This window comes from Kryptolebias marmoratus, linkage group LG7, assembly GCF_001649575.2.
Source record: "Kryptolebias marmoratus isolate JLee-2015 linkage group LG7, ASM164957v2, whole genome shotgun sequence".
NCBI lineage: Eukaryota > Metazoa > Chordata > Actinopteri > Cyprinodontiformes > Rivulidae > Kryptolebias > Kryptolebias marmoratus.
This window is the reverse complement of record NC_051436.1, coordinates 2,748,706-2,773,420: the sequence shown is the minus strand read 5'-3', so window position 1 is coordinate 2,773,420 and position 24,715 is coordinate 2,748,706. Positions and strand designations below refer to the sequence as shown.

Below are 24,715 nucleotides of genomic sequence, written 5' to 3'. Positions count from 1 at the left end.
CCTCTCTGTCTGTCTGTCTGCCTGCCTGCCTGCCTGTCTGTCTGTCTGTCTGTCTGCCTGCCTGTCTGCCTGCCTGTCTCTCTGTCTGTCTGTCTGTCTGTCTGTCTGCCTGCCTGCCTGCCTGCCTGCCTGCCTGTCTGTCTGTCTGTCTGTCTGTCTGTCTGTCTGTCTGTCTGTCTGTCTGCCTGTCTGTGTACAGATTACTCCAAAAGTTCTGAACAGATTTTCCTGAAATGTTCAGGAAACATCAAACATGGAAGAAGGGGTTACATTTCACTGGTGATCCGGTCAAAGGTCAAGGGTCACAGATCAGCCCGTGCTCTAACTCTGCAGCTGGACACCTCATGGGTCAGGGGTGATCACTGTTGATTTCAAAGTGACGGGGTCAAAGGTCACCACACAGTTGACCCTGGTGCTGTAACTCTCCAACAGAGTGATGTAGGAACGTCAAACTGCACAGCTGGACGCCTCATGGGTCAAAGGTGATGTCTGTTGATTTTAAGGTTCATAGGGTCAAAGGTCACAGGTAACCCCTGTCTCTGCTCCTACATGTGACCCTTTAGTTCCTGGTTCTGTCCGTTGGTTTGTTTGTCTGATCAGGTAAAAACCAAAGAAGGTGCGGGAAATGTTGGGGTTAAATTCTGGTTCTGATCCAGATTCTGATCCGGATCGAACTGTTTTCTTTGTTTATAATCTTTCATTTTTCCCTGACTGGACTGTGTGATGTGTTTAGACCTGATATTACCAGCTGACGCTCGGTGACTTACATTCTGAGATTTGCACTAAATTCTGCCAGTGGCTCACGAGATATTTCGCTAACAGACAGCAGCGGACGCTATTGCCCGCCTTTGTTTCCCTTAGTAAAAGGATGAGCTCTTGTCAAACACCTCTCTCTGCCCCCCACCCCTTCATTCAGTCAGGGTTTCTCAGTCTAATGAGATTACACGGGATTATAAAACCCTTCTGTCTGTAATCCACACCACTCAATCCCATTTCACTCTTTAAACACACACTCTCTGTCCTCTTTGATGCTCTGCTTTTATTCCTTTAAACCTTTTTTCTCCTGCTAATCCTCCTCGTGCTCCTCTTCATCTTTTGTGATTTAAATAATCAGTTTTTACTGTTTTCACTTGGACTTTTTTTTTAACCTTTTCGTCGCTCAGAGGTCAGGAGGAGGCGTCCGTCCCGCCGCCAGAGCTCGCACGTGAGCAACAACCGGCTCGCGTGCGCGTGCGCGCGCCCTCGCTCGCGGACGCACAGACACCGGTTTGTGAGGAGGATGAGGTCGAAAAAGGAAACGATGAAGAAAAATAAAAACTTCCCGTCGGAGAGAGGAGCAGCTCGTGAGAAAGTTTACGGAGAGCCGCAGATCGGAGCGATAAACACAAACAAGCAGCGGACCAATCACGGCCCGAGCTGCCATCTGATTGGTCCGGCGGCCTGTCCGTTACAGAACGGGTGGGCGGGGCCGAGGCGAGGCTGACCGGGACTCGGATCCAGGCTGGTTTTACGCACAGACCTGACCGGACAGTCCACGCGCCACTTTCCACAGTTTGTCCCGGACGGAAACAGGGAAGAGTTGTGGAGGAATCTCCAGAGGAGCTGAAGAAGAGGAGGAAGTGGGAGGAAAAGTCTGAAAGAAGAGGCGCAAAGTGTTTGGAAATAGAGGGAGCTCCACTTCTCCCACCGTCACCTCCTCCTCCTCCTCCTCCTCCATGTCGCTCCCCGGCTCCCCTCCGCTCCTCTCCCCGGGCTCCGGAGCCCCAACTCCCGTCGGGCTCTACCGCTCAGCCCCGGAGGGTCTCCACACTTCCGCCGCCTCCACCGGCACCTCCAGCCCGGCCCACACCAACTCCCACCCCCACTCCCTGTCCCCGTCCCCGCGGCTCACCAGCGGCATGCTCAGCGCCTTCCTGCCCGGCCCGGGGGGCGCGCTGGCCGGCGGCGGGCTCGGCTCGCTCAGCTCCCCCGGCCTGGTGCAGACGCCGTCCGGCGCGGGTCTCTGCAGCGAGTGCAAGCTGGTGGAGGTGCACGGCGTGAAGGTGGCCAGCTTCAGCGTGGACGGCCAGGAGCTGATCTGCCTGCCGCAGGTGTTCGACCTCTTCCTGAAGCACCTGGTGGGGGGGCTGCACACCGTCTACACCAAGCTGAAGAGGCTGGACATCACGCCGGTGGTGTGCACCGTGGAGCAGGTGCGCGTCCTGCGGGGGCTCGGCGCCATCCAGCCCGGGGTGAACCGCTGCAAACTCATCTCCAGGAAGGACTTCGAGATCCTGTACCAGGACTGCACCAGCGCCAGGTCTGTAAACACCTTCAGAACCGAACTGCAGCTGCGGCCGAAAAGTTTGGAAAACTGACACAAATGTTATTTGTCACCAAGTTTTTCTGCTCAGGCCTGGGCTGGTATCAGAGCCAATTCATGAGTAAAAACTAAAGTTTAAAACTTTGATTTATTTGTTGAAATGCAAAAACTGCCTTCATCATGAGCATATTCTACACAGATTAATAATTAAAAATAAAACATTTATCTGTAGTTGTTTTAATTTTATGCACAGCTGAGACACTTATTCAATCAGCTTTTTTATTTAAGATCATTTTAAAATTAAATCTCAGATATTTAGATTGATTTCTAAACAAACAGTGTTATTTGACTCTGGGGCAGTTCTTTATTTAGGAGCTGAAGTTTCCTCTTTAGGAGAAATGTTTGGCTGTTTGGTACCTTTAGAAACTGATCAATAATCAATATATTTAGAATTTTAAAGTAAATGTGCTCATTTCGCAGTATCTGACTACTTTTCTGTTTGTAAAGTATCACTGATGAGCTGATGTTAGCTCAGTTATTAGCCTGCAGGAGGTTTCGCCTGCTAACATGCTAACTCTTGTAGCTTGCTGCAAAAACAGCGAGCCAGGTGTTCCTCCTGTGGCCGATGAGCCCCGGATAAATCCTGCAACACGTTCAAACCGTGGGTAGGTTAGGATGTTAGGACAGAAACATGGAGCTGGTGACCGGCTCAACGTAAACATCTAAAAACACTGAGGCAGAAAAACGGCCGCAAATTTTATTTCTGTCATTTTTCAGACTTTCGGCCACGACTGCAGGCAGAAATATTGGTCAGGTCGTCGTTTTAATGATTTGTCACCTCGGAGGTTTGTCTCAGAGCTGAGCGACACAAGTTAAACATAAAATGTGAAGTTCCGGCCATAAGCTGTTCTTCTGCAGGTCCACAGTCCAGGTCTTCGGCTGTTTTCCTTCGTTTCAGCTGCTTTTGTTTTTGATGGCGTCAGACTCTCCTGCAGGGAGTCAGATGATTGTTTTTTCCGTCGCCGTTGAAGCTCTTGTTTCACAGCTCTGTTGCTTTTTTTGTCTTTCAAGATAAAAAAAAACAACAACTTAGTTTTCTGTATCAACCCTGCAGCTCGGTGTGTGTGTGTGTGTGTGTTGTTAAACGAACAAACACACGTTTCATTTCTTTTTATTGGAACAAAAACAGAGACGGCAAACAAATGCAAAGCAAACAGTTTACCTTCTGTTTACACACAACCACTTTGTATCTGCGAGTGTGTGTGTGTGTCCCAGATAATGTGTCAGAGGTTGTTTGTGTTGCAGAAATGCCACATTAGTGTGTGTTGTTGTGTAAACACATTACAGAGTTTATTTGTTATGCTGTGCCGTGTGTTTGCAGCTAATTTAAACAGTTTGTGTCAGATTTTTATCCTTTATTCTTAAATGTCACACTTTGTGTCCGGGTCGTCGACTTTCACAGAAACCTTCATGTTAAAGAGGAAAGGATCCATTTTATTCGTTTTATTTTTTTCTGCAGCAGAAATACAAACAGATCTGCTTTATTGGATGTGTTTGTAGCAAAACAAAAAAAAGGCCTTTAATTCTGATAAAATGTTCTTTTCTCTCCTAAATTCTGCCTGTCATTTGTGAAAAGCTGACTTAATTAGTTGAATGTGTTTTTGGCAGCTGGATGCAGAAAAATGAGCAGAGGACAGAGTTTGTGACGGAGTAAAGCGCCCGTTCAGATCTGACCGGGATGAGCAGATCTTTCAGTTTGTGTTGGAGTGAAGGTGACAGAAACCAGAACCAAATCATCCAGTTGGTCTGGAAAACCAGACGATTAGATGTTGGATTATTTTGACTTTAAGTTTGTCAGACTTCTTAAAAAAAACGACACGGTGTAAACCAAACACAGTGAGCAGAGGTGTGTGTGTGTGTGTGTGTAAAACGCAGTGTTTGGCCTAAATTTATCAGTCCTAATTAAAACTGAAGTTATGTCTCAGAACTGAGGAAGAGGAAGAGGAGATTTAAGAATCATCTCGAACTTTTCCCAAGTTTCTTTGTGGATGTGATCGCCCTCATATTAAAGGGATATTTCAATCGTTTCAAGGTGGGGGGTTTCTGTGGAAAACCTATTAACATAAATTTTGACGCAGAACGACTAATGTTTGGGGAAAAGAACCTAATTCTGACCGGATCGACGGGCTAACGACTAGTCCGAGCGGGGCCAAGCCATCTTAAAACACTGCAATCAGTCTCACAAGACTCAGTTAAAATCACAGATTTCTGTGTTTATTTGAGCACAAATAGCAGTAGCAGCTGCTAGCGTAACACCTCCTGAAAACATATTGTAGTAAGTTTTTTTTAAACATTTCTATAAACTGGTATGAAGTTGTTTTAAAACCACAGTGATTAAGGCTGCGTGATATTTTATTTTATTTATTTTTATTTTCTATCAGTTGGGATAAATTTACATTTTCCTCACATCTACACCAGGTGTTGCCTTGAGTCTGTTGGACAGATTAAATATATAATCAGCAGCAGAACATGAATGTGTGGTACTTTGAATAACGGTCCGTGGTTGTTTACAGTCCTTCCTGGTCTTGATATTTCGCTGACAATAACTTTGCGGTTTATTGTGCAGCTTTACGTTGCTGTTAGGTTTACATCACGTGGCTATTCTGACAGAAATGTTAGGAAACTCCTGTTTGATTTGACTCAGATGTGCTACAGCCAGCTGCTGCCGCCTGTTTTTACATGTGCTGCAGAATTAGCGGCGATGTGGAGGTTTGTGAAGCGGCACTTGTACAAACTGCTGTAAAACCTCTGAGGCTAGCCGTTAGCTTGTTAATTCTGCAGACAGAGACCGTTCACAGGGCCATCTACAACAGGTAAGACGTTTATAACTCAGACTGACTCCATGTTCACGTCAGTGGACTCTTGTAGTTTGGTCGTGCAGAATAAATTTGATTTTTGTGTCTAAATCGTTTCTGCGTTTGTGGAAACTCCTCGGCAGATCCTGGACGGTCACCCCGGGCCCTCGGGTCCTCGGTGGGAGCGCTGCTCGCCGTCTTTGCTCCCGGCTCGGTTGTTTTTCTGTTGCTGAAGATGATAGATGGCTGCATTTCGGCTGGCAGGCCTTCAGTTTGGGCTAATAATTAACACGGGTTTGTGTTGCCGTGGAGTTGCCGGACTGTTGGGGGGGGCGAGCTCCGCTTTTAGCCGGCCGACACACAAACCGTCCCGCCGTTTATTAAACCGCCTGTTTTTGTCTTCTTTGGTTTAACTTTCGGACTTTTCTCTCATACAAGCTCACAATCACAGGTGGGTCTCGTCTCAGGCTGGTTCACGCTTTATTCCTGTCTTTCAGGCATTTTGACTTCATTACACCCACCCACACACACACACACACACACACACACACACACACACACACACACACACTCTCAGCGCTACATGTCAGGGGTAATAATGGATCATATGAATGCACATGGAACAACACGGCTGGAGAGCTATTGTTGCTGAGCGCGCAGCGAACACACACTCCTCTCCCTCCAATCATATTGACATTCTTCTAATGCCTCCCCCCTCTTTAATGCCCCCCCACCTCCGCAGCATTATTCTCTGGTAAAAGAAAGAGGAAAAATTAAATGCTAACACACCCATAGAAAGAGAGAAAAGCTCCCACTGTGCCTCGGCGTTCTTGGTTTTCTCTGTAAACCCTGTGTGTGTTTGTGTTTCTGTGTGTGTAATTACGCCTTAAATCCACTCGGACCCTCGGTGCTGCTTTACTTAACTTGTGTTTTGTTTCCTTTTAATTTAAAGTGCTCTTGATGTGGGCTTACTAAGGATCTTTTTTTTTTATCAAAGTAAGAAAACCTCTCAGAAGTTCCCACACTTGTTGAGTTATTTAAAGCTCTGTGACCTGCAGGCTGCAGAAGAATCTGGTTTGTTTGTTTGTTTCTGGGTTGCAGTAAAGGTCTTCTTTTACTTCATTAATTAATTCTTTGTTGTTGTTTTTTTATCACTAATCTGTTTGTGTTGACAGTAAAAAAGTCTTCCACCCGGTTTTGTATCTTTAAAAACTCGAACTTTAGTTTCTTTTCTTACAGCTTCCAGGGAAGTTTTGAATCCGTCATTCTTAAATATTAATCTTTTTTGTCGCAGGAAATGTTGGTTTTATTTAAACATGTCATAAATTCTTTTTTAGGGCAAAGGTTTGTTGGAAGTTGTGGTTGTTTGGTTTTGATGGCGGACTTGTCAGACTTGGTTTTAAGCTTCAGTTTTGTTTCCAGTTCGGTTCTTTCAGACATTAAGAACTTCACAGAAAACAATATAAATCGATTAAAAGTCCAGTGTAGAGGAAATGGTGACATTTAGCGGCTGTAATTCAGATTTTCTGTTTTTATTGTTTGCAGATCTTGGTAGGTCCGTAAATCATCTGCCTGTCGTGTGTTTGGACAGAAAACTTTAACATTTTTACACGATTCTCCTTAAAAGCAGCTGAAAATGTTATATTTAATGTTTTCATTGCCCAAAGTGGAGCCTATAAACACTAAATGTTTCTGCCTTCAGACCTGAACCCTGAAGTTGAAGCCAGAACCAGACCGGCTTCCCTGTCGGCTGGTTCCATTAAAGGTTTTAAGCCCCACCCCCTTCATGTTAACTAACAGGAAATTAGCCCTCCTTAAAAAATAATAACTCCTGCGGATTCACATTGTTCTTACCTTCCTGCTGTGTTCAGATATTTGTTTTCTAACAGCTTTAAGTTTAGTTGTTTTATGCTTAAAGTAAAGTGTGACGCCATATATGTATGTGGGAGTAGGCGGGGCTTAAAGCTCCACGTCACAACTGCACAGACTCTGGTTCCAAAAACCCAACATGGCTGTTTGACCTGCGAGAGCATTTCAAATTGTTTACAAATTAAAAACAATCAGATTTCATGATCTCACCCAGCTCCGAAAGGAGAAATGGTGGCAGTTTTTTTTAGCCAATCAGAACGCTCGTACACAGCGGGGTTCGAGCAGTAAGAGGTCCTGGAAGTGTCTCTGCTTCCTGAATCCCGTTTATTGGATGAACTTCCTGACAGAAAATGATTTGCTGCGTCAGTAACACGAGCTAATAAGCTTAAATGAGGCCTGAAGCTAACGGCGTTAGCATCGAGCAGCGAGCAGAGCAGTGACCTCTGACCTCGGACATTTTCTGTTGATGCCGTCAGGAGTACGGGCTGTTTTTGTGCCCATCAGCGCAGATTTAATGACTGTTTCATGACTTTTTGAAACGTTAGCGGGACGCTCGGCTGTTTGAGCAGAGTTTCTTTTTTTAAAAATCCAACCATGAGTCGGTTTTGATCTGAGCGAGAGTGACGGAGTGTTTTCTGCTTCTTTGTCACCTCTTTGCTTTTTGTCGCGTGTTTGGATGTGTGTGAGGGGAAACGAATCAATAGTGAGTGACAGGAGGGAGGGTTGCTGATGTCGGAGTGTTATTCTGGGCTCTCCTTATCACGACAGGCTGTTAGAGCCCACACACACACACACACACACACACATACTGTATTGTCAGAAAACGATGTTTCGGTTTGGTAAAGTGTTGCAGCTTCACACACACTCAGCGTGAACTCCTTTCATCAGTTTGGTGCTTTTTATTCCTCTGCATGGAGCATTAAGTTCTTCTAATGGAGCACACACACACATTCAGATGTGGTCAGTTGTTGTGCCTGCTTGTCGAGGTGTGTGTGTGTGTGATAAAGCACAAACAGAGCTATCAGTTGTCATACTGGGTCTGGTTACATCTGTGCGTGTTGGTGTTCGCACTCTCCTGCACGGCTCTGTTTGTGTGCGTCTTCGTGTTTCTGTCGGTGTGTGTGTGTGTGTGTGTGTGTGTGTCTGGTTTCAGCTCCGCTTTGTGCTGCTGGTTAATTGATAAAGGTTAAAGCGTTGGCCGACGGGTAGCTGAGGTCATCCGGCTGCAGTGTGACGGAGTGTGTTAACAGGCCGGCGCCACTTTAACACAACTTTATATCAACTTTTAACACACACACACACACACACACACACAGCAGAAGGTTACTGTCTGTTCATGTGGGTTATTTCAGAAGAAAACCTGTTTTTGTGCTTCAGGGTTTAAAACTGCAGATCCATGTCGACTCACTTCTAATTGTTCTGACAGAAAAGCTAAAATACTTTTATTTTTCCACGTTTTCTGATTTTTCACCTAAAAATGTCTTCTTATTATAAGGTAGAGTAATAAAATTCATTGAAAAAATATCTTAAATTTCATGAAAAATAAACAGAACCTTTAATGTTTTATTGAAGTGCTGGAAAGTAATTAATTATAAAAAAAGAGCTAATTTTATAAAATAAAGGTCCTCGTGTTTTATATAAGAGGGCATCCATCCATCCATCCATCCATCCATCCATCCATCCATCAGCAGTTTTGTGTAACAGTCGCCCTTTTTCTTCTTGTCAAAGAAGTTTTTGCAGTAAATTTCTAGGATTTTTAAATATTTACTGATATTTTCTCCATAAATTCAGGATAAAAGCTGTTGAATGAGTCAAGCTTCTTCTTTTAGTAATTTAATCATTTTATCTGCTCTGGTTCTAAAGATCCTTAGTTAGAGGGAACTTAAAAATAAATAAAAGAACAGAATTTTTATCGATCTTTATATTTCAGACTTCATATTTTACCAAGCTGGGATGATCCCCTTTCAGCTTCGTCCCAATCAGGTCACGTCTGACTTTAGTGGAGGTTTTTGGTCGTTTTTAAAAGTCGCCATCGGCTCCCAGGATGGGAAAGTTTTCGATGAGACACCAACATGTCCGCCGCAAAGCGAGCAGGTTCTCCTCGGCTTAATGTGTTTCACAGTTTCTGTCCAGCATCCCGGCGGCTGAGTGTGTGTTGGTGTGTCTCAGGGGCTGAAGAGGTGGTTTCATGCTTCACTTCCCATCTCAGCGAGCAGCCGGGGCGAGCGACACTGGGAGGATGCTCTCTCTCTCCTTGTGTCTGTTTTCTGTATGAAAACAGAGGAGAGTAAAGGATCACAGAGGGAGAGGTGAAGATCAAAGCAAGAAATATGACCCTCTGTCACCATGGAAAAGAACCGATCCTCTCCCCGAGTGTGTGTGTGTGTGTGTGTGTGAGAGGACTGAACAAAACAGAGAGGGGAGAGGCAGGTCAGTGTGTGTGTGTGTGTTGGAAATAGATAATGTTTCACAAAGGCTGCTTCAGTCTCCAAGTTTTCAGCAGCTGAGCTTCTCTTTGTGCTGAAACACCAACATGTTAGCCCCTTTTTAGTTGTTTTTCTTTTTTCTTTTGTCTAAATTCTTTATTCCAGCCAACATCTGGGCAGCTGTGTGGTAGAGTCAGCTGCTGAATGTGAGTTGGTCTGATTATTAATCCACATTACAGCAGTCAGAGGTTTACATACACCCACCGTCAGCGGGGACCGTTTTATTTTGGCTGATTTAGAAACAACTTTAAATTTATCGTGGATTTTTTTCCTGATTTACGCAGCTTCTAATCCACGCAGTCCAGAAGCTGAGTGTTAGCTTTGTTTAACCGGTTCTGATGGGTTCTGGGTCGTATGTTCTGTTGGAGCAGCCAACCGTGTCCAACGTTCAACCAGTGGTCCTCAGCTAAGACGCAGAGAAGACGGACGTCTCTGGGGACGGGCAGCTTGTCTCTGCAGAGACAGAAGCAGGAACTGCCGTAAACACAGGAGACGCTGCGCTGCCTAAAAAAATGATCATAAATATTATTAATTAATAATTTATTCCACTGAAGTTTAACAACCGCTCTGGGTCCAGATCAGACTTCCTTTGGGTCGGGATCTGGACCACGGTCCACCATTTGGAGACCCCTGAGTCAAGCTGTTGATTCGAGGTCAAGTTCTTCACTGTTCCACATCATGATGCTCCCGGCACCATGCTTGGCTGTTGCTGCATCCCTCACAACAAACGTCTCCGTCTTTGTCTCGTCTGACATGAAAGTTATTCCAGAAGACATTCGGCTCATCCGGCGAGCTCAAAGGTGGCGTATTTCCTGCTCCAGCAGCTTCCAGTTCCTGGGTTGTTCCTGAACCCCCAGACCTGGGGGTACATGTCCTTCCATCTCAGGGGGACAGTTTGGGTCCTTGTCCAGACCTTGGCTCCTAAAGAAAAGTACAGCTCTTCTTCTTCTATGATTCTTTGCCTTTCCTGTTGATCTGAGTGTTGGTCAGTCCAGTGAGTGCTGTCAAACAAAAAACTACCAGCTGCACTCAATCATGATCACTAAGGTCCTAATGGGCCTCAGCTTTGGTCAAGTTACGACATTTTGGAAGCTTCACCATGAGTGAAAAGATGGAGTTTAATTTGAGCCTGTTTGGATTCGAGAAAATCTACAATAAATTCAAACTTTACTTTTAAAAATCATTTAAATTATGTCGTAAAATCATCCCGCTCTGTTTAAATAAGTGATTAATGACGTTGTTCCCATGATGTGTGGATGTAAACGTCTGTCCTCAGCTCCAACAGAAGACAGAAAAAGAAACAAAGTGTTTGTAATGTGATCCACATGTTTCTCACCTTAAAGGAGCTTTTTTAACACAAACAGTCTGACAGACTTAAAAAGAAGAAATCCTAAACAGGTCAAAGGTCGCTGATCGAAACTCAACGAGCTCCAGGAAGTGACGACATCCTTGGATGTTTAAACTCTTCATCCTCAGTGTTCAGACAGTAATCTGTGTGCTGAGGAACACATTTTTACACATTTCTTCTCATTCAGACGACAAAAACTCAACATGTTTCTCATCTCGATGGTTGTTGTGACCTGAAATAAAAAGTCTGAGTTTGTTTTCCTACAGAAACAGCTGGAGTGACTAAAGCGGGTCAGATGTTAAACTTATCGGCCATATTTGTTGACCTACAGAGACCACAGCTGGCCTCACGTAGGTCGGTGACTCAAGCCTCCACGTGGTCTTCTGCCGGTTCAGCCCACTGCCTTGTTTACGTTGAGTGTGGACCCTCATTCCAGAATCCCGTCTCAGTATATGAGGAAAACTCGTTGAAGCTGCACCGTTTGCTGGTTTTTAATGTTTGACTTCATCGTCTGCAACCCAACGTTTTGCTTTAAACCAAACAAACAACTTTTTGTGCACAAAGTTGTCAAAAACTTCAATAAAAGGCGTTTTTTTTTTAGTGTGGATGTAGCTGAAGCGGCGGAGAGATGGAGGAATGTAGGAGGTGAAAGATGAAGGAGGATAGGTTGTTGTCTGCAACAAGATTATTAGATTCCTGTGAACACAAGCTTCAACACACACACACACACACACACACACACACACACACACACACACAGTCTCTTAGGTGCACTTAGCAGATTGGTTTAGAAATTGCATTAGGGAGTGTCGCAACAGCTTTTCCTCTCGTTCACCTGGTAATCTCTGTATTCCTCCTCCTCCCTTCGTCATATCTCAGCTCCTCCTCACCTCTTCCTCTGCTTCCTTTCTCTAAACGTAGACTTTAATCCTATTTTACATCCTACAGATCTCTTTCTTCCTCCTTTTCCTCCGTTTTATTTGTTCTCCCTCTTCATCCTCTCCTCCCCATCCATTCTTTTTTTATTCAATCTTCTTGTCATTTACTCCTCCCTCTTATCCTCCCCTCCCTCCCTCCACCTGGTCCTCTTATCTCTATTTATTGTGACAGCTTGTCAGAGGTGTGTGTGTGTTAGAGAAGCAGAAAAGGGGGGAGAGAAAGAAAAAGAAAAGCGAGCGACAGATTTACAGTTTACAGCGAGCGGCATCGGCGGACTGCGATATCAAAGAGAGAAACGGCGAGGAGGAGGTCAGAGATGAAAGGAGAGCGGAGGGGAGGAGCTGGGTGAGGGTAAAGAGAGGGCAGCGAGGGGATGACAGGTGATGTGTGTGTTTGTGTGTGTGTGTGTGTGCTCTCCTGCAGACAACATGTTATTAATAAAAACAGGAAGAAAACGTAATTATCATCCACTTTGAGAGAGGCAGAGTGTCTGTTTGTCAGTGTGTTATTACAGAAATAATTATAGCAGAAATCAATTAAAAACATGACAAGAGCATACATGCATCTATATATGTGTGTGTGTGTGTGTCGCCCACCAGTGCCACCGTCATGCAGGAACGCTGTTATTAGTGCAAACTTTGTAATTTGTAATTAGCAGCGCAGAAACATGTCAGGAGCTTCCAAGTCTTTCTCTTAAAAGATTTAACACTTCTCTTCCTGAACGTCCTGTATTTACCCTCCTTCAGTTCGGAAGCATGTGTGTGTTTTTGTTTGTGTGTGTGTGCGTTCTGTGTTTGTATTGTGTGTTCATCACTACCACCCCGCGCGTCAAAAATCCTTCCCAGACAGCTTATTAATGAAAACTTATAATAATCCATTTAAAAACATGTCATCATGATTAGAATAATAACAGTGGTTAAACTGACTGAGACGTTTATGGAGGAAGAAGTTCTCATCAGTTGGTGTGTGTGTGTGTGTGAGCAAATAAACATGTTGGCGCTTCAACTTTCCAAACTTCTCTTGTTTCTTCTTCTTTTGTGTAAAGCGAGTCGGGATGGGGGAAAATGAAGTCGTAACAAACGTCGTCCACCGAGTAATGATTGGAATTTGACAAGTTAGTCATTAAAATGATAGATTTCTTTCACGGCGGAGCCTCCACCTGAGCCGTTCTCAGTGAACGGTTCGTGAAACGCACACAGGCAGACAATGAGCCCAAGTTGCACTCTCCAAATCAAGTTTATTCACATTTATTTACTGTCAGCAGATCCCACAGGGGACTTTTTAAGAGTTTCGGCGTTGTCAAAAAGAATAAAGGAGGCATCAATCAGGCCGAAAACGTTCCTTCGTTACCACCAACACGCTCCGGTCCGGCAGATTATGGTATGTCTGTCTGAAAATAGTCCCACTAAATTAGACCATTTATTTATTTAAAAAAGAGCAATGTTTGGAAGGATGAAGCTGAGGTTTCCATCTTCAGTGAATGAAAAGCTCCGTCAGGGTCACTAACCAGAGGAGAAATACTTTATTTATTTATTTATTCCTGTGGGGTTTTATGAAAGCATTATGAGCAATAAGTATCTTACCTGCTGTAGATGGATTTAGAACAACCCAATTCTGACCAAGTTAAAGATCCGATGGATGTTCTGAGTTTGCTGTCATCTTAAAATGACTTTATAAATTTTATATTTCATATTGGTTCATTCAAATGTTGTTTTATAAACTTTTATTCCGCTTAAGTCTTGTAAAAATGAGCGACTTTAATATAAAGATTCTCGGCTAGCAGGAGAATCAGATATTTGAATAAAAAACGAATGATTACCAGACAAACTGGTTTATTTTATTTTAATTTTTTTGCCTAAAATGGACGTCCCTATCAGTATCAGTTACACGATTAGTTCTATAAAATACATCAGGATTACCAAATTACCTTTGGCTCAGACTAGCCGTTAGCTCATTGTTCTTGTCAGAGTTTAGCTTTATTTATTCAAACCGGAGTCGTTCAATCACCTGCTTATAAGATATGATTTGTTTGTAACCTTTCTAGTGATCCAAGCTTCAAAAAGATCCAAACTGTTAGGAGTTAAAATCCGATTTCAGCTCGGTGCCGTTTGAGCCCAAACTTCAGCAGGATGAACTCATCACGTCACCTTTAAGCTCTTATTTGTGGCTCAGTGTTTAACTCATGTTTACACAAACTTTTCTTTTTAAAAAAGGCTTCTTTGCTGTTTTAGTTTCAGTGTCTGACTTTGGTTCATCTTGAAGACGAAAGGTTTTAAAAGTGCAACAGTCCTAAAATCACATCTGGGTCAAATATGGCCTCTGAGAGGCTCTCCAGTGAAAAATAAAATAAATTAGTAAAGAAACAGCAACTTAAACTGTAAAAAAGAACATTTTAAGTGACTAAATCTTAAAGTTTAGGACTTAAACGAACCAGGTTGGATGTTGGACGAGCTTTAAAACAAGAAGAAAAACAAATTAAATCTTTTTTTTTTTGATAACATAATTTTTTTCCCAGTTTCTAAACCAAATTTTTGATGCAGCAAGACATCAGTTCTGTGTTCAAGGAGGTGCTGCCAACTAAAAAAAACAACAACTTTTAAATGTTTAAATGTCTTCCAACATGGCGGCCATTTTTAAATTTGGTGTTTGTTTAGTTTAAATTTAAAATCTCGACCCTTTCAGAACTAAATGTTGCCCATTCTTGTCCTAAACCCACAAATAAAACAATATTTTAAACTGGATGATTGCATTATGTAACTTCCTGTTAATGTTTTATCTTTTAAAAACCCAAACGAGTGCAGTATTTTAGGACTTACTGACTTCCCGGGCTCCTGCACATTAGCAGAGGAACTCCTGGTGGGTTTTAAAGCCGTTCTGTCTCGTCGTGTGAAGATGTTTTCACTTCGCTCTGCAGCCGCGAGCTGGTCATCCAGTGGCGGCGCGGCACATCTGTGCGTGAGAGTGGATTTGCATCTTAACTTGTCGGCGTACGTGATTGCCCAGCGAGCTGTTTGTGTGTACGCAGGCAGACATGCTGTCGTTTTGATAGCTTGTCATTGAAGCGATACGGCCCACTGTAATTTTCTCCTCAAAGGAAACAATGCAACAATACATGCTTCACTGTCAAAAAAACCCTCCATGTTGTGTGTGTGTGTGTGTGTGTGTGTGGTGGGTGTCCCTGCTTGTGTCAGTACAACTGGCCTCAGTTTGTGCAACATCCCCGTCTCTTTTATTTTTTCCATTTCTTTGTTTTTTTTCCTTTAAATGTTTGACATATTGGTGTCACCAATGAATCACCGGACTTCACCTACATAAAAGGACATGTAGGCCAGGAAAACTCCCAAAACATTAAAGTTCCTGTCAGGAGTTTCTTAAAAAGGTAGAAGATTAAAATGGGTTTCAGGTTTCTGTTGATAAAACTCGTATAACATTCTATAAATTCAAACTTTTTATGAACGCCATGCCTTAAATCAAAGCACAAAAACAAACACATGAATGGCCTGTAGTTATATAATAAAGTGAAATTAAAGTGCAGGTAAAGCCTGTAAAATCCCACACTGCAGCGAGTGAAGGCCATAAAAGCACGTTCTGTAACATGAAAGGCCGCAGAAATCCCGAGCAGTCGCTCATAAAGCCCCGCGCCGTTCATTCATTAACCGCCTTTTAATCAGCGCATGTCTGCGTTTGTTGTGTTTCCCTCTTAATGAGCTGCATGTTTCTGGTTTTATGCTCTTAAACAAGGTTCTGTTTAATAAATTTAACTTTAAACATCCAAACATGAGGCTCGTCCAGAGAGCAGTTTATCATAAAAACTTAAAAACACTCAAATTTGGAAAATGTAGTCATCATTATTTAGTATAATACAAACCTATTGTGGTTAAAAAAATGACCCTAAATGTGTTGATTTGTTAGTTTAGTTTAGTTTCAACAAGCTAGTTGAAGCTGTTAGCTTGTAGCTTCAACTAGCTTGTTAAAAAAATAAACCTAACGTGTAAAAGGTTTTATTTGATTAAATGTTTATAGATAGGTAATTAAACTAGTCATCTTTTTCTAGCTGTTTAGCTGAAACTGTTAGTTAATAGTTTCAGCTTGTAAAAACAAAACATGAAGCTGGTTGTTTTAACGGTTTTATTTATGAATTATTATTAATAACAAACAGGAAACCAGCTGGCTCGTTCAGTTACTAAGCTAATAGTTCCAACTAGTTAGGAGTTTTAGTTAGCTGGTAAAAACCATAACTTTGTAAATGTGTCAATAATTGTTTTATTTGTTTATTTTCTGGACTGTTTATACAAGCAGAGGGAAAAATGGATCATTCACCCAGCTAGTAAAAACGATACGAAACAATCCTAAACTGTGTTAAAAAAAAAACTTTAATTTTCTGAAAAGTTTATAGTTAACAAGCAGAAATAAGTGCTAGTTAGTTGAAAACATTAGCAAGTACTTCCAACGTGCTGCTAGTTTCAGTAAATAATATTACCACCGTGATAAAGTTTTATTTTATAAAATGTTTATTGGTAAGGATTACCTGTCAGGAACAAACTGGGTCTAAAAACAAGATTTAATCCAGAAAACAAAAAAATTTCTCACAGATGCTTTTCTAGATCATCAGTGATTAGCTTTAGACACATGTGTCAAACTCGAGGTCCGCGGGCCAGATCTGGCCCTCTGTAACATCTCATCCAGCCCTCCAGTCTGGTTCAGATCGAGTCTCTGATTCTTATTTTGCTTAAAAAAAACTGACGTTTTCTCTGACAGTGACTTAGAAGCCAACAATATATAGTTTTAATTTCTGTATGATCAGGTTTTTGTCTGCTTTAATGTTAAAAACTTCATTTAAAAGCTGAGTGAGGCGTAAGAAATGACAGCTAATGATGTGATTTTTGAAGTTTGATCTGTTTGTCTGTTTATTAAAGTCTGTTTGCTCTAAATTCTGTATAATCTGTAACTGGGAAAAGGTCATTGATATTTCTATATGAATGATTTGACATAATACATCTAAAACCAATTAATTGATGTAATTTTTAATAAATATTGATCATGATTGGCCCTTGGCTAGGACCAAATATTTAATATTGGCCCGCTTGTGTCACTGGGTTTGACACCCCTGCTTCAGACCTCACTGATATTCAGTATTTCATCAGTTTTTAATACTTTTTTTTTTTTGTAAAGCAGGATTTGTCCCCAAAGGGACCGTAAAAACCAAAATGACCAGTTCTATAAAACTTTATAATACTTTTATAATAAATTCCCTCTAAAATTCTCAGAAGTAGTGCTCATTTTTATCGTTTGAATTTGAAATAACGAGTTTATCTTGAAAAGCAGCCAAAAGCTATCAGATTTTTTCAAAGTTGACGAGCGCACATGATCCCACAGAATCCTAATCCAGTGTATGAAATCTTCACACCAGCTTCCAGTCAGATTCCAGGTAAACCAGGAGGTTAGCCGTAAATCCCACCCCACACAAACCACTGATTCACGACGCCAAAATAATCAGAATCCATTTACTATAAATATAAACCCTTCCAATCTGCATCAAAGGTATGAAATCTTAAAGTGGTTGGACAGAGCAGATCCCGGATCAGCTCGTGCGCTCTGGGCTAATCTAAGGCTGCATTAATCATTGATTCGGTGTCTGCCTGTAATTGATATGTAAATAGCATGTTTAACCTCCATTTACATGTTCGTTTGTGTGTCTGTGTGTGTGTGTGTGTGTGTCAGAAAGACGGAGCAAGTGTGGGAGTGCAGGAGGCACGTCGGAGGAGGGGTGGGGGTTGCTTCTAAGTTACAAAAGAAGTTAATTAAAAATGAAAAAAGAGAACGAAAGGAGGAGGAGGTAGGGCGGAGAAGACAGGAGTGGACGGAAGTGGGGGGTGGATGGAGGGAGAGCAGGGGAAGGAATCGAGGGAGGGAAGCAGTTTTTTATTGAAAACGGGTGGACAAACAGCGCGTAATTGGCTGGGGCTGCAGGGGGGTAAAGGAGAGGTTCAAAGAGAAAAACGATAAAGAGCAAATTAACAGATAGTGGAGGAGATGAAGAGGAGGAAGGGAAAGAGATGACTTGGGGAAAAAGTCAGAAAAAAGAAAGTGTTGACTCAGACAAAGACGAGATGGGTGGATAAGAGGCCGGAGTAAAAACACACCTGAGTCTAACGCCAATTTGTGGCTGCTGAACGCCTCCTAACCCAGGGGCATCGGCGGCGGCATCGGCGGCGGCATCGGCGGCGGCGGCGGCGGCCTGCTTATCTGAGGAGGTTTCCCTGCAGATTCGTGACGAGCGGCTGCTTTTTATTCCAGTTGGATAAAGGCAGAGGCCCAAACGGAGCACCAGTCTGGGTTCTCTACAACCAAAACATGTAGAACAACAGAAGGAAAGGTCCACTGCATCCAAACCTTCATGGCCTTAGAGTTTGTCTGTGTCGAAGGTAGGGGTTAGCTTTAGGTTTCCTACCATCTTCAGAAACAAATAAAGGCTTTTGAACCGGACCCGTCCTGAAAAGGCCGGTGGCAGCTCGTTGTTGCTGTTTTGGTACTGTATCCTTGGCCCATTATATTGTAGATCAGTGGTAAATCCTGGTCCTGGAGGGCCACTATCCTGCAGGTTTTAGATGTTTCATGTTCTACAGAAGCTTGTTAATCACTCAGCAGAGAAACATCTAAAACCTGCAGGACCAGGATTGGACCCCCCCGTTGGAGATAAATCCAAGTGACCTCTGGTCTGTTTGGTAAAATGAAGTGGCTGCGCAGCAGAGGCTAGGTTGTCTAAAATTCCCAGTGAAAACGCTGTATTCCTCCAAAAAGTGCAGCTTTTTTATTAGTCTGTGTTTCAATTTCTGCTTTAAGAAGTTGTTTTAATCTGGAAATGATGGAAAACCAGAAGGTAAAGGTTGGTTTAACCACAGACACGACACGTTTTTATTGTTTTACACCGTTGTAGCCATCCCCATGCTCTGCATACAGTCTGCATGGGTTACAGACTGGGTTACAGTCTGGTCTGGACTGGATGCAGTGGCTTCGGGCCGTCCAGAACCACAGTTCTGCTCTGGAAAGCAAACATGTTACCTTGTTTGTCAGCCGGCCCCAAACCAGCCGACACTCAGGGGCTCAAATGATGAAAAATGGACAAAAAGCGCTAATACTTTGAGCCTCGTTGTTTAGGTGTGATCCCTGCACTTCAGGTAGACGAGAAGCTCAGTTTATTAGCATTTGGTGTGTGTATATCTGTGAAGCGAGCGTGTGTGCTGACTAAGGCTTATCAGATTCTCAAGGGGCAAAAAAAAAAAAGCAAGAAGAAAGAGAGGGGTAAAAAAAGAGGATAGAGGTATTCTCTCCCTCCCTGTCTGATTGAATGGAAGCTGAAAGGTCACGACCTCTTTCTAAACACTCCACGGTTCTCAGCATTAATCAAATAACACTCACACACACACACTCTTGTGCTGACCTTCACACACTTGCATGCATGCACACCGAACACGTTTAAAAACGAGTCAGGCTTACGCAGGCAGATGCAAATGGTGGGCTGGGTTGCTTATACACACACTGCCAGGTGAATTTAGATTATACACACATACCACACTGTATAAACACCGTCAAATGTCCCGTGTGTGTGTGTGCGTGCGTGTGTGTGTGTGTGTGTGTGGTCGTAACAGTGACATCTGCACCGTTGGCTAAACAGCTTGCGAATATGCTGATAAAAACAACGCCGGCAGCCAAATTTACAACACCTATAAAACACACACACACACCCGTACACTCAGAGGGCGTATTATGGTGAGATTTACTGTGTGTCTGCGTGTGTGTGTTTGGGTTTATTGCAGTTTACAGGATGGTAAGAGCGTCTATGTAAGCAACAACTACTATCTGTGTGTGAGACAGCGAGTGTGTGTTTGGTTTGAAGAAGACGCCCCAGACTCTGAATTTTCTCTTTCATATTTTGGTCTTTGGCTCAGTTTGGACGTTTTGTTGCTCCTGTAGTGTTACAGGTGTTCACAGTGTTTAGTGGCTACGCAGCACTTAATATTTTAGATTTAGTTTTTTATAAATGTCCTTTTTTAGGATTCTTACGTTTGTTTTTTTTGACACAGTGAAAGACTAATTAAATGTTTGGTACACAGACGATGGTTTCGCTGTAAAAGATGGGAGGAACCACAGGACTGTCACCAGTTTGAACCCAGTTCTACCTTTGGATTCAACCTTAATTAATGTCTAATTGACTAATCAGACCAAAAAGGTGCTGACATTTCTGTCTTTAATTCACAGTTTCACAATAAAAGTCAGGAACGAGTCCAAATCATGAATCCAATTCAGATCAAATCAGTCATTTTATTCTTATTCTAATACAATCACAAACAGAACAATCTGAAATTATAACACATTACCTAACCGAGTCAGCAGACTGCTTTGATTGAAATAGTTTATTAAAAAAAGTCACTCTTTGTACAGTTATAAAGAAAGGAAATTTATGCTCTTAAATGTATTATTTGTAGTAAAGTTGCTCATTTTAACTCAGACTTTCAGGCAGACAGTTGAGAAATTGAGGTTTGCTTAAATAAAATCGTCTTTAAATCCTCCTGTAGGTCTCTATGAAGATGTTAAAATGAATAACAGCTCTGGAACATAACACCCAACATCCATCTTCTTTACCTGTTTTCTCCTTCCCGGGGTCACGGGGAGCTGGTGTCCCTCTGCAGGGGACACTGTGGGACACCCTGGACAGGTCTCAAGTCCATCACAGGGACACATGGAGACAAACGAGACATTCAGAGTTCAAAGGTCTTTATTTGCTTGGTATTAAAATGGCACCTCTGCACAAACAAAACCATTCAGTACAACAAAATGACCACAGAACAACAAAAATATGACAAATTATTGGCCCCATAATTCACTGAATATTAAGATTCTCCCTCTCACTCACAGTTAGGGACACTTTAGAGCCACCAACGAACCCAACATGCATGTTTTTGGTCTGTGGGGGGAGATCATGTAAACTCCACTCAGAAAGGCTGGGAGGTGAACCTGCAACCTAACGACTGTGCCCCCATAATTCAACAGATTTAAAGAGAAGAGGTGAAATATTTAGTTTAAATACCATCGCTTCTTTTAACTCATAAATCTAATTAGACTTGTGGTTCTAATCCCAGCCCGTATTTTCTGATTTAATTAACGAGTTCTGGCAGCTTGTTTACTGTGCTTGGATGTAATCTTTTTCTCAGAGATATTCCAGTCAAGTATTTCTCTTTTCCCGCTCAGATCCACAGGTTGTTGTTTCCTCCGTCCCTCCCAAAGTCCTCAAACCACATATTCCTGCCACTGCTGTCCCTGTAGGTTTGGGAACGTTAAAGAAAACGAACTTTTAAAAAGGGACATAATAAAAATAAACACCGCAGCAACTCGTTTGTCGTTCCGAGAACAGGGAAGTGACGTAAATCTGCTTCTCGCCTACGATTACTCTGAAAGGAAAGGCAAATATTAAAGACTTCCTTCCTCTTCTGTCCTTAATAAGGATCACTGCCGTGCCACTAGGCAAGGCACCGACCTCCTGACATAACAGAGCGGAGTGTGGGAGTGTGAGAACGTGCAACAGGAAGTCATTAAAAAATGAGTGTAAACACGTTCATGAAACATTCTGCTGGATATATACAGCACCCTTCTTAAAACGAGTCAGTGCAGAAAGGCCATGTCTGTTTATGCAGACTATATCAGGGGCTTTTAGCCTTTTTTTCCCGGCATGTAACCCCGCACACGGAGTAAATTTAGCCTCATCCTGGGACTCGAACGGAGCCGGAGCACTCAGTGGTCATCAGGAAACTGGACAAAAAAAAAAGAACAAAATGATTGAGTAATTATCCCTCTTCAGACCGGATCTAATGAAAAACATTCATCAACTTTGTTTTGTCTCTCAAACAGCGCCGTTCTGCGTGTGAAAGAAAACGAGCTGGAGATGCCAGAAAATATCAGTTTGATTAGCTAACGTTGCGTTGTTTAGTTGAGTTTTTTCACTATTAATACACTGCGAGGCGAAGTGTTGCAGCAACAAGAAAACGCTGCCAAGGTTTCAGCAGTCAGATACAAAAACACCAGTTCTTCTCATCAGAACTTTGCTTTTTTTAAATAATAATGGGAGTAGTGTAGATGCCTCTTTTCTCGGTGAAGGAAACTCTTTTAGGGTATTTACAAAAACTTTATTGCAAATTGAGGGAAACCAAAACATCCCTAAAAGCAAAATCAGGCCTCTTTAAATGCTCAGAGTTAAAATCTCGAGTCTGTCTCGACGAGTCACAACTTTTAAAATTCTACTTAAAGCGACTTTTTTGTGTTTCGTTCCTGCTTTATTCCGAGTGTTTGACCCTCAGCAGGCAGATTTAATGTGGAGGATGAAGTTCTGGGACTTAAACTGGTAGAAAACTCCACTTTCAGCCTCAAACTTGAGAAGCAGGAATGTGTGTGAATCTCTTTTAGCTCGCCCGCCTCCTCCCTTCCTCCTCTCCCCCGTCCTTCCATAAGCATCTCCCTCTCTGTGCTTTGAATTAGACAATGAAAACAATGAATTTAGTGTCTGTTTCTTTCTCTTTGCGAGTCTCGCCCTCCCCCCATCCAGCTTGCCCTCTCACAGTGACCCCGAGTCAGACCAACAACCCCCACTTGTCTCTCCTTCTGCGTTTTAGGGTTTCTCTCCGTCCTCGGATGTCTGTTTCAGTCCTCTGTTTCCTTATCTGTCCTTCTCTGGACTCGCTCGTCTCTTTCTCTTTCTCTCTCATCCTTCTTTCAGTGGGATTTCATGCTCCAGCTGCTCTTTTATCAGTCTGTCAGAGGTTGTGTTAACTACAACAATACGGCTGCACAAACTCAGATGGACAGACGGTTAGAAAAGTAGACGATCGAGTGTCTAAAACTCTGCATTTCTTTCGTTGGGTGCTTTGAGTTTAAACTAAACTTGGTGACTGTTTTAGCTTTGAACAGAAATAAGTTTAGACCCATGGGTCCAGTTTTCCATCTTTATTCTTTATCTAAAATAGCATTTTATGGTTATGCCAACAAGATTAAAACCTGCTTTAATAAAAGGTTTCTGCTGTAAACACAGATAAAATGGAAAATGAAAAAGTCCTAATAAGGAGCCCTGAGGCGCATCATTTCAGCTGCTGTCTTTTTAACTTTTATGGCCATTATACTTTAAAAAAACCCCATCTTGTATCTGTTAATGTCTCAATAACTACATTTGTTTCCTAATTGAGGCTGTTTTAGTGAATCAGACTAAAAAAATAAATGGTAAAAATGGTAAATCGGAGTTTGTCGTTTACAAGAAACTTTGAGGAACAATTTTATCTCGACAAACAAAAATATAAATAAACCAATAAAACCCAACTATTCTAGTTTTCTGCTATTTATTTTATTGGTCATTGTAGCTTAAGGTAGATTTTAAACTTCTCTGCAGCTAAAAAAAGACCAGCGATATTTTATATTTTCTTATCTAAACCAAAGGAAGACCGTTTATCAGCCTTCTTTAAATAAATCAGGACCAAAACAACATCAATGTTGGCCCAAAACTGTTTTTTAGAATCTAAGGTTTCAGGATTGTTTGCAGTGAAAGCTTTCCCAGGTTTCCAGCGTTTCTCAGGAACTTTTTATCTGTGATTGCTGATAAATTAGCCACCAAGAAGCTAAAGAACACGTCGAGAACTTCAACTTCTGACGGTTTCTCTGTTTATTCGTCCATTTATAAGAAGACTGGGATTAATCTGGGTTCTAAGAGTGGAAGAACCCTCAGATTGAGTTGTTTTAACGCCCTTTAACCCCTGAGGAGTGTCGTCGAGTTTTTATGAGATTATTCAGGTTTTATTAGTCTTAGAAATCAGCTGACAGCATGTAGCTTGTTCTCATGTTAGCCGACGGGTTCATAGCTTCTGATCACGTTAATGTTTGTTACATTCAGGTCCGTTTGAGCCACGTTTCGAGTCTGGTTGGTCTTTTCAGACTCGTTTCAGAATAATCAGTTGTTTACGTTCTGCTGGAAGTGGCTCGTTGGGATTCTCGGTGTGTGGCTCCCGACCCTAAAACGAATCTATCCGTCTTCCGGAGGGTCGCTCAGAGACACGAGTGTTTTCTTTAGCTCGCCAGAGCCTCCAGATTCAGCCACTCGATATTTTATCCTCGTTTCAGTTTTATTTTTAACTTTTCCTTCGGTTCGTTGCTAAATATCCTCCCAATGTTGGCTCAGCCGCGTGTTTAAAAACATCCAGATATTCGGCTATTTTTAAAAACGAGCCGGAAAAGAGCTTCAGCAAGGACAAGCTGAGTCCGAGTGCGATGTGGACCGCAGATGGGTTCGTGTTTGAAGTTTCTGATTGTATCTGGACTCTGGTGACCTTCTGACTTTTTGTCAAAGACGGCAAGAAAAAGTGGGAAAAGATTTATGACGTAATCTGCTCTTTCTTTAATCGCCCCTTCCTGTTCTCTTCTTCCTTCCTTCGTTTTTCTCGTCTCTGTCTTCGTCTTTTTTTCCTTTCTGTGAAACAGTTCAACTCGATCTCTCACTTTTTCCTTTCCTTTCAGTTTTCCTCAAACCCTTTAACTTCTCTCTCATCCGTCTTTTCTGTTTCTCAGCATCTCAGATCTTATCTCCTTCCTCCTCCCGTCCATGTTCCTTCCCCGCTGCTGAAGGCGAAGTGGTGATAATGTTTTTGCCTGTCTGTCAGTAAAATATCTCACAAACTGAACGAATTGTAATGAAACTAATCACTGGATGAACATCTCCAACTAGTGCTGGGCGACATGGAACAAATCCTACATCACGATATGGATAATTTTATATCACGATAACGATATATATCACGATATACCCCAATTACATACGTTGTCAGTTATTCTCTGAAAAATATGAAAAAATAATCTCATTTCTTACTTTTTTCAAGCTTTATTT

The 24,715-nt window shown here is 42.3% G+C and overlaps 1 protein-coding gene across 1 annotated transcript in view; it reads left to right on the top strand.

The window, feature by feature from the left end:
• Nucleotides 1–1,465: 1,465 nt before the first annotated feature.
• The window catches only part of LOC108248216 (dachshund homolog 2), an 83,919-nt gene continuing 60,669 nt past the window's right edge, over nucleotides 1,466–24,715 (top strand). Inside the window, exon 1 of the mRNA XM_017436830.3 lies at nucleotides 1,466–2,299. Within this exon, the coding sequence (XP_017292319.1) occupies nucleotides 1,716–2,299 (584 nt within the window). The 5' untranslated portion in view covers nucleotides 1,466–1,715. The remainder of the gene's footprint in view (nucleotides 2,300–24,715) is intronic.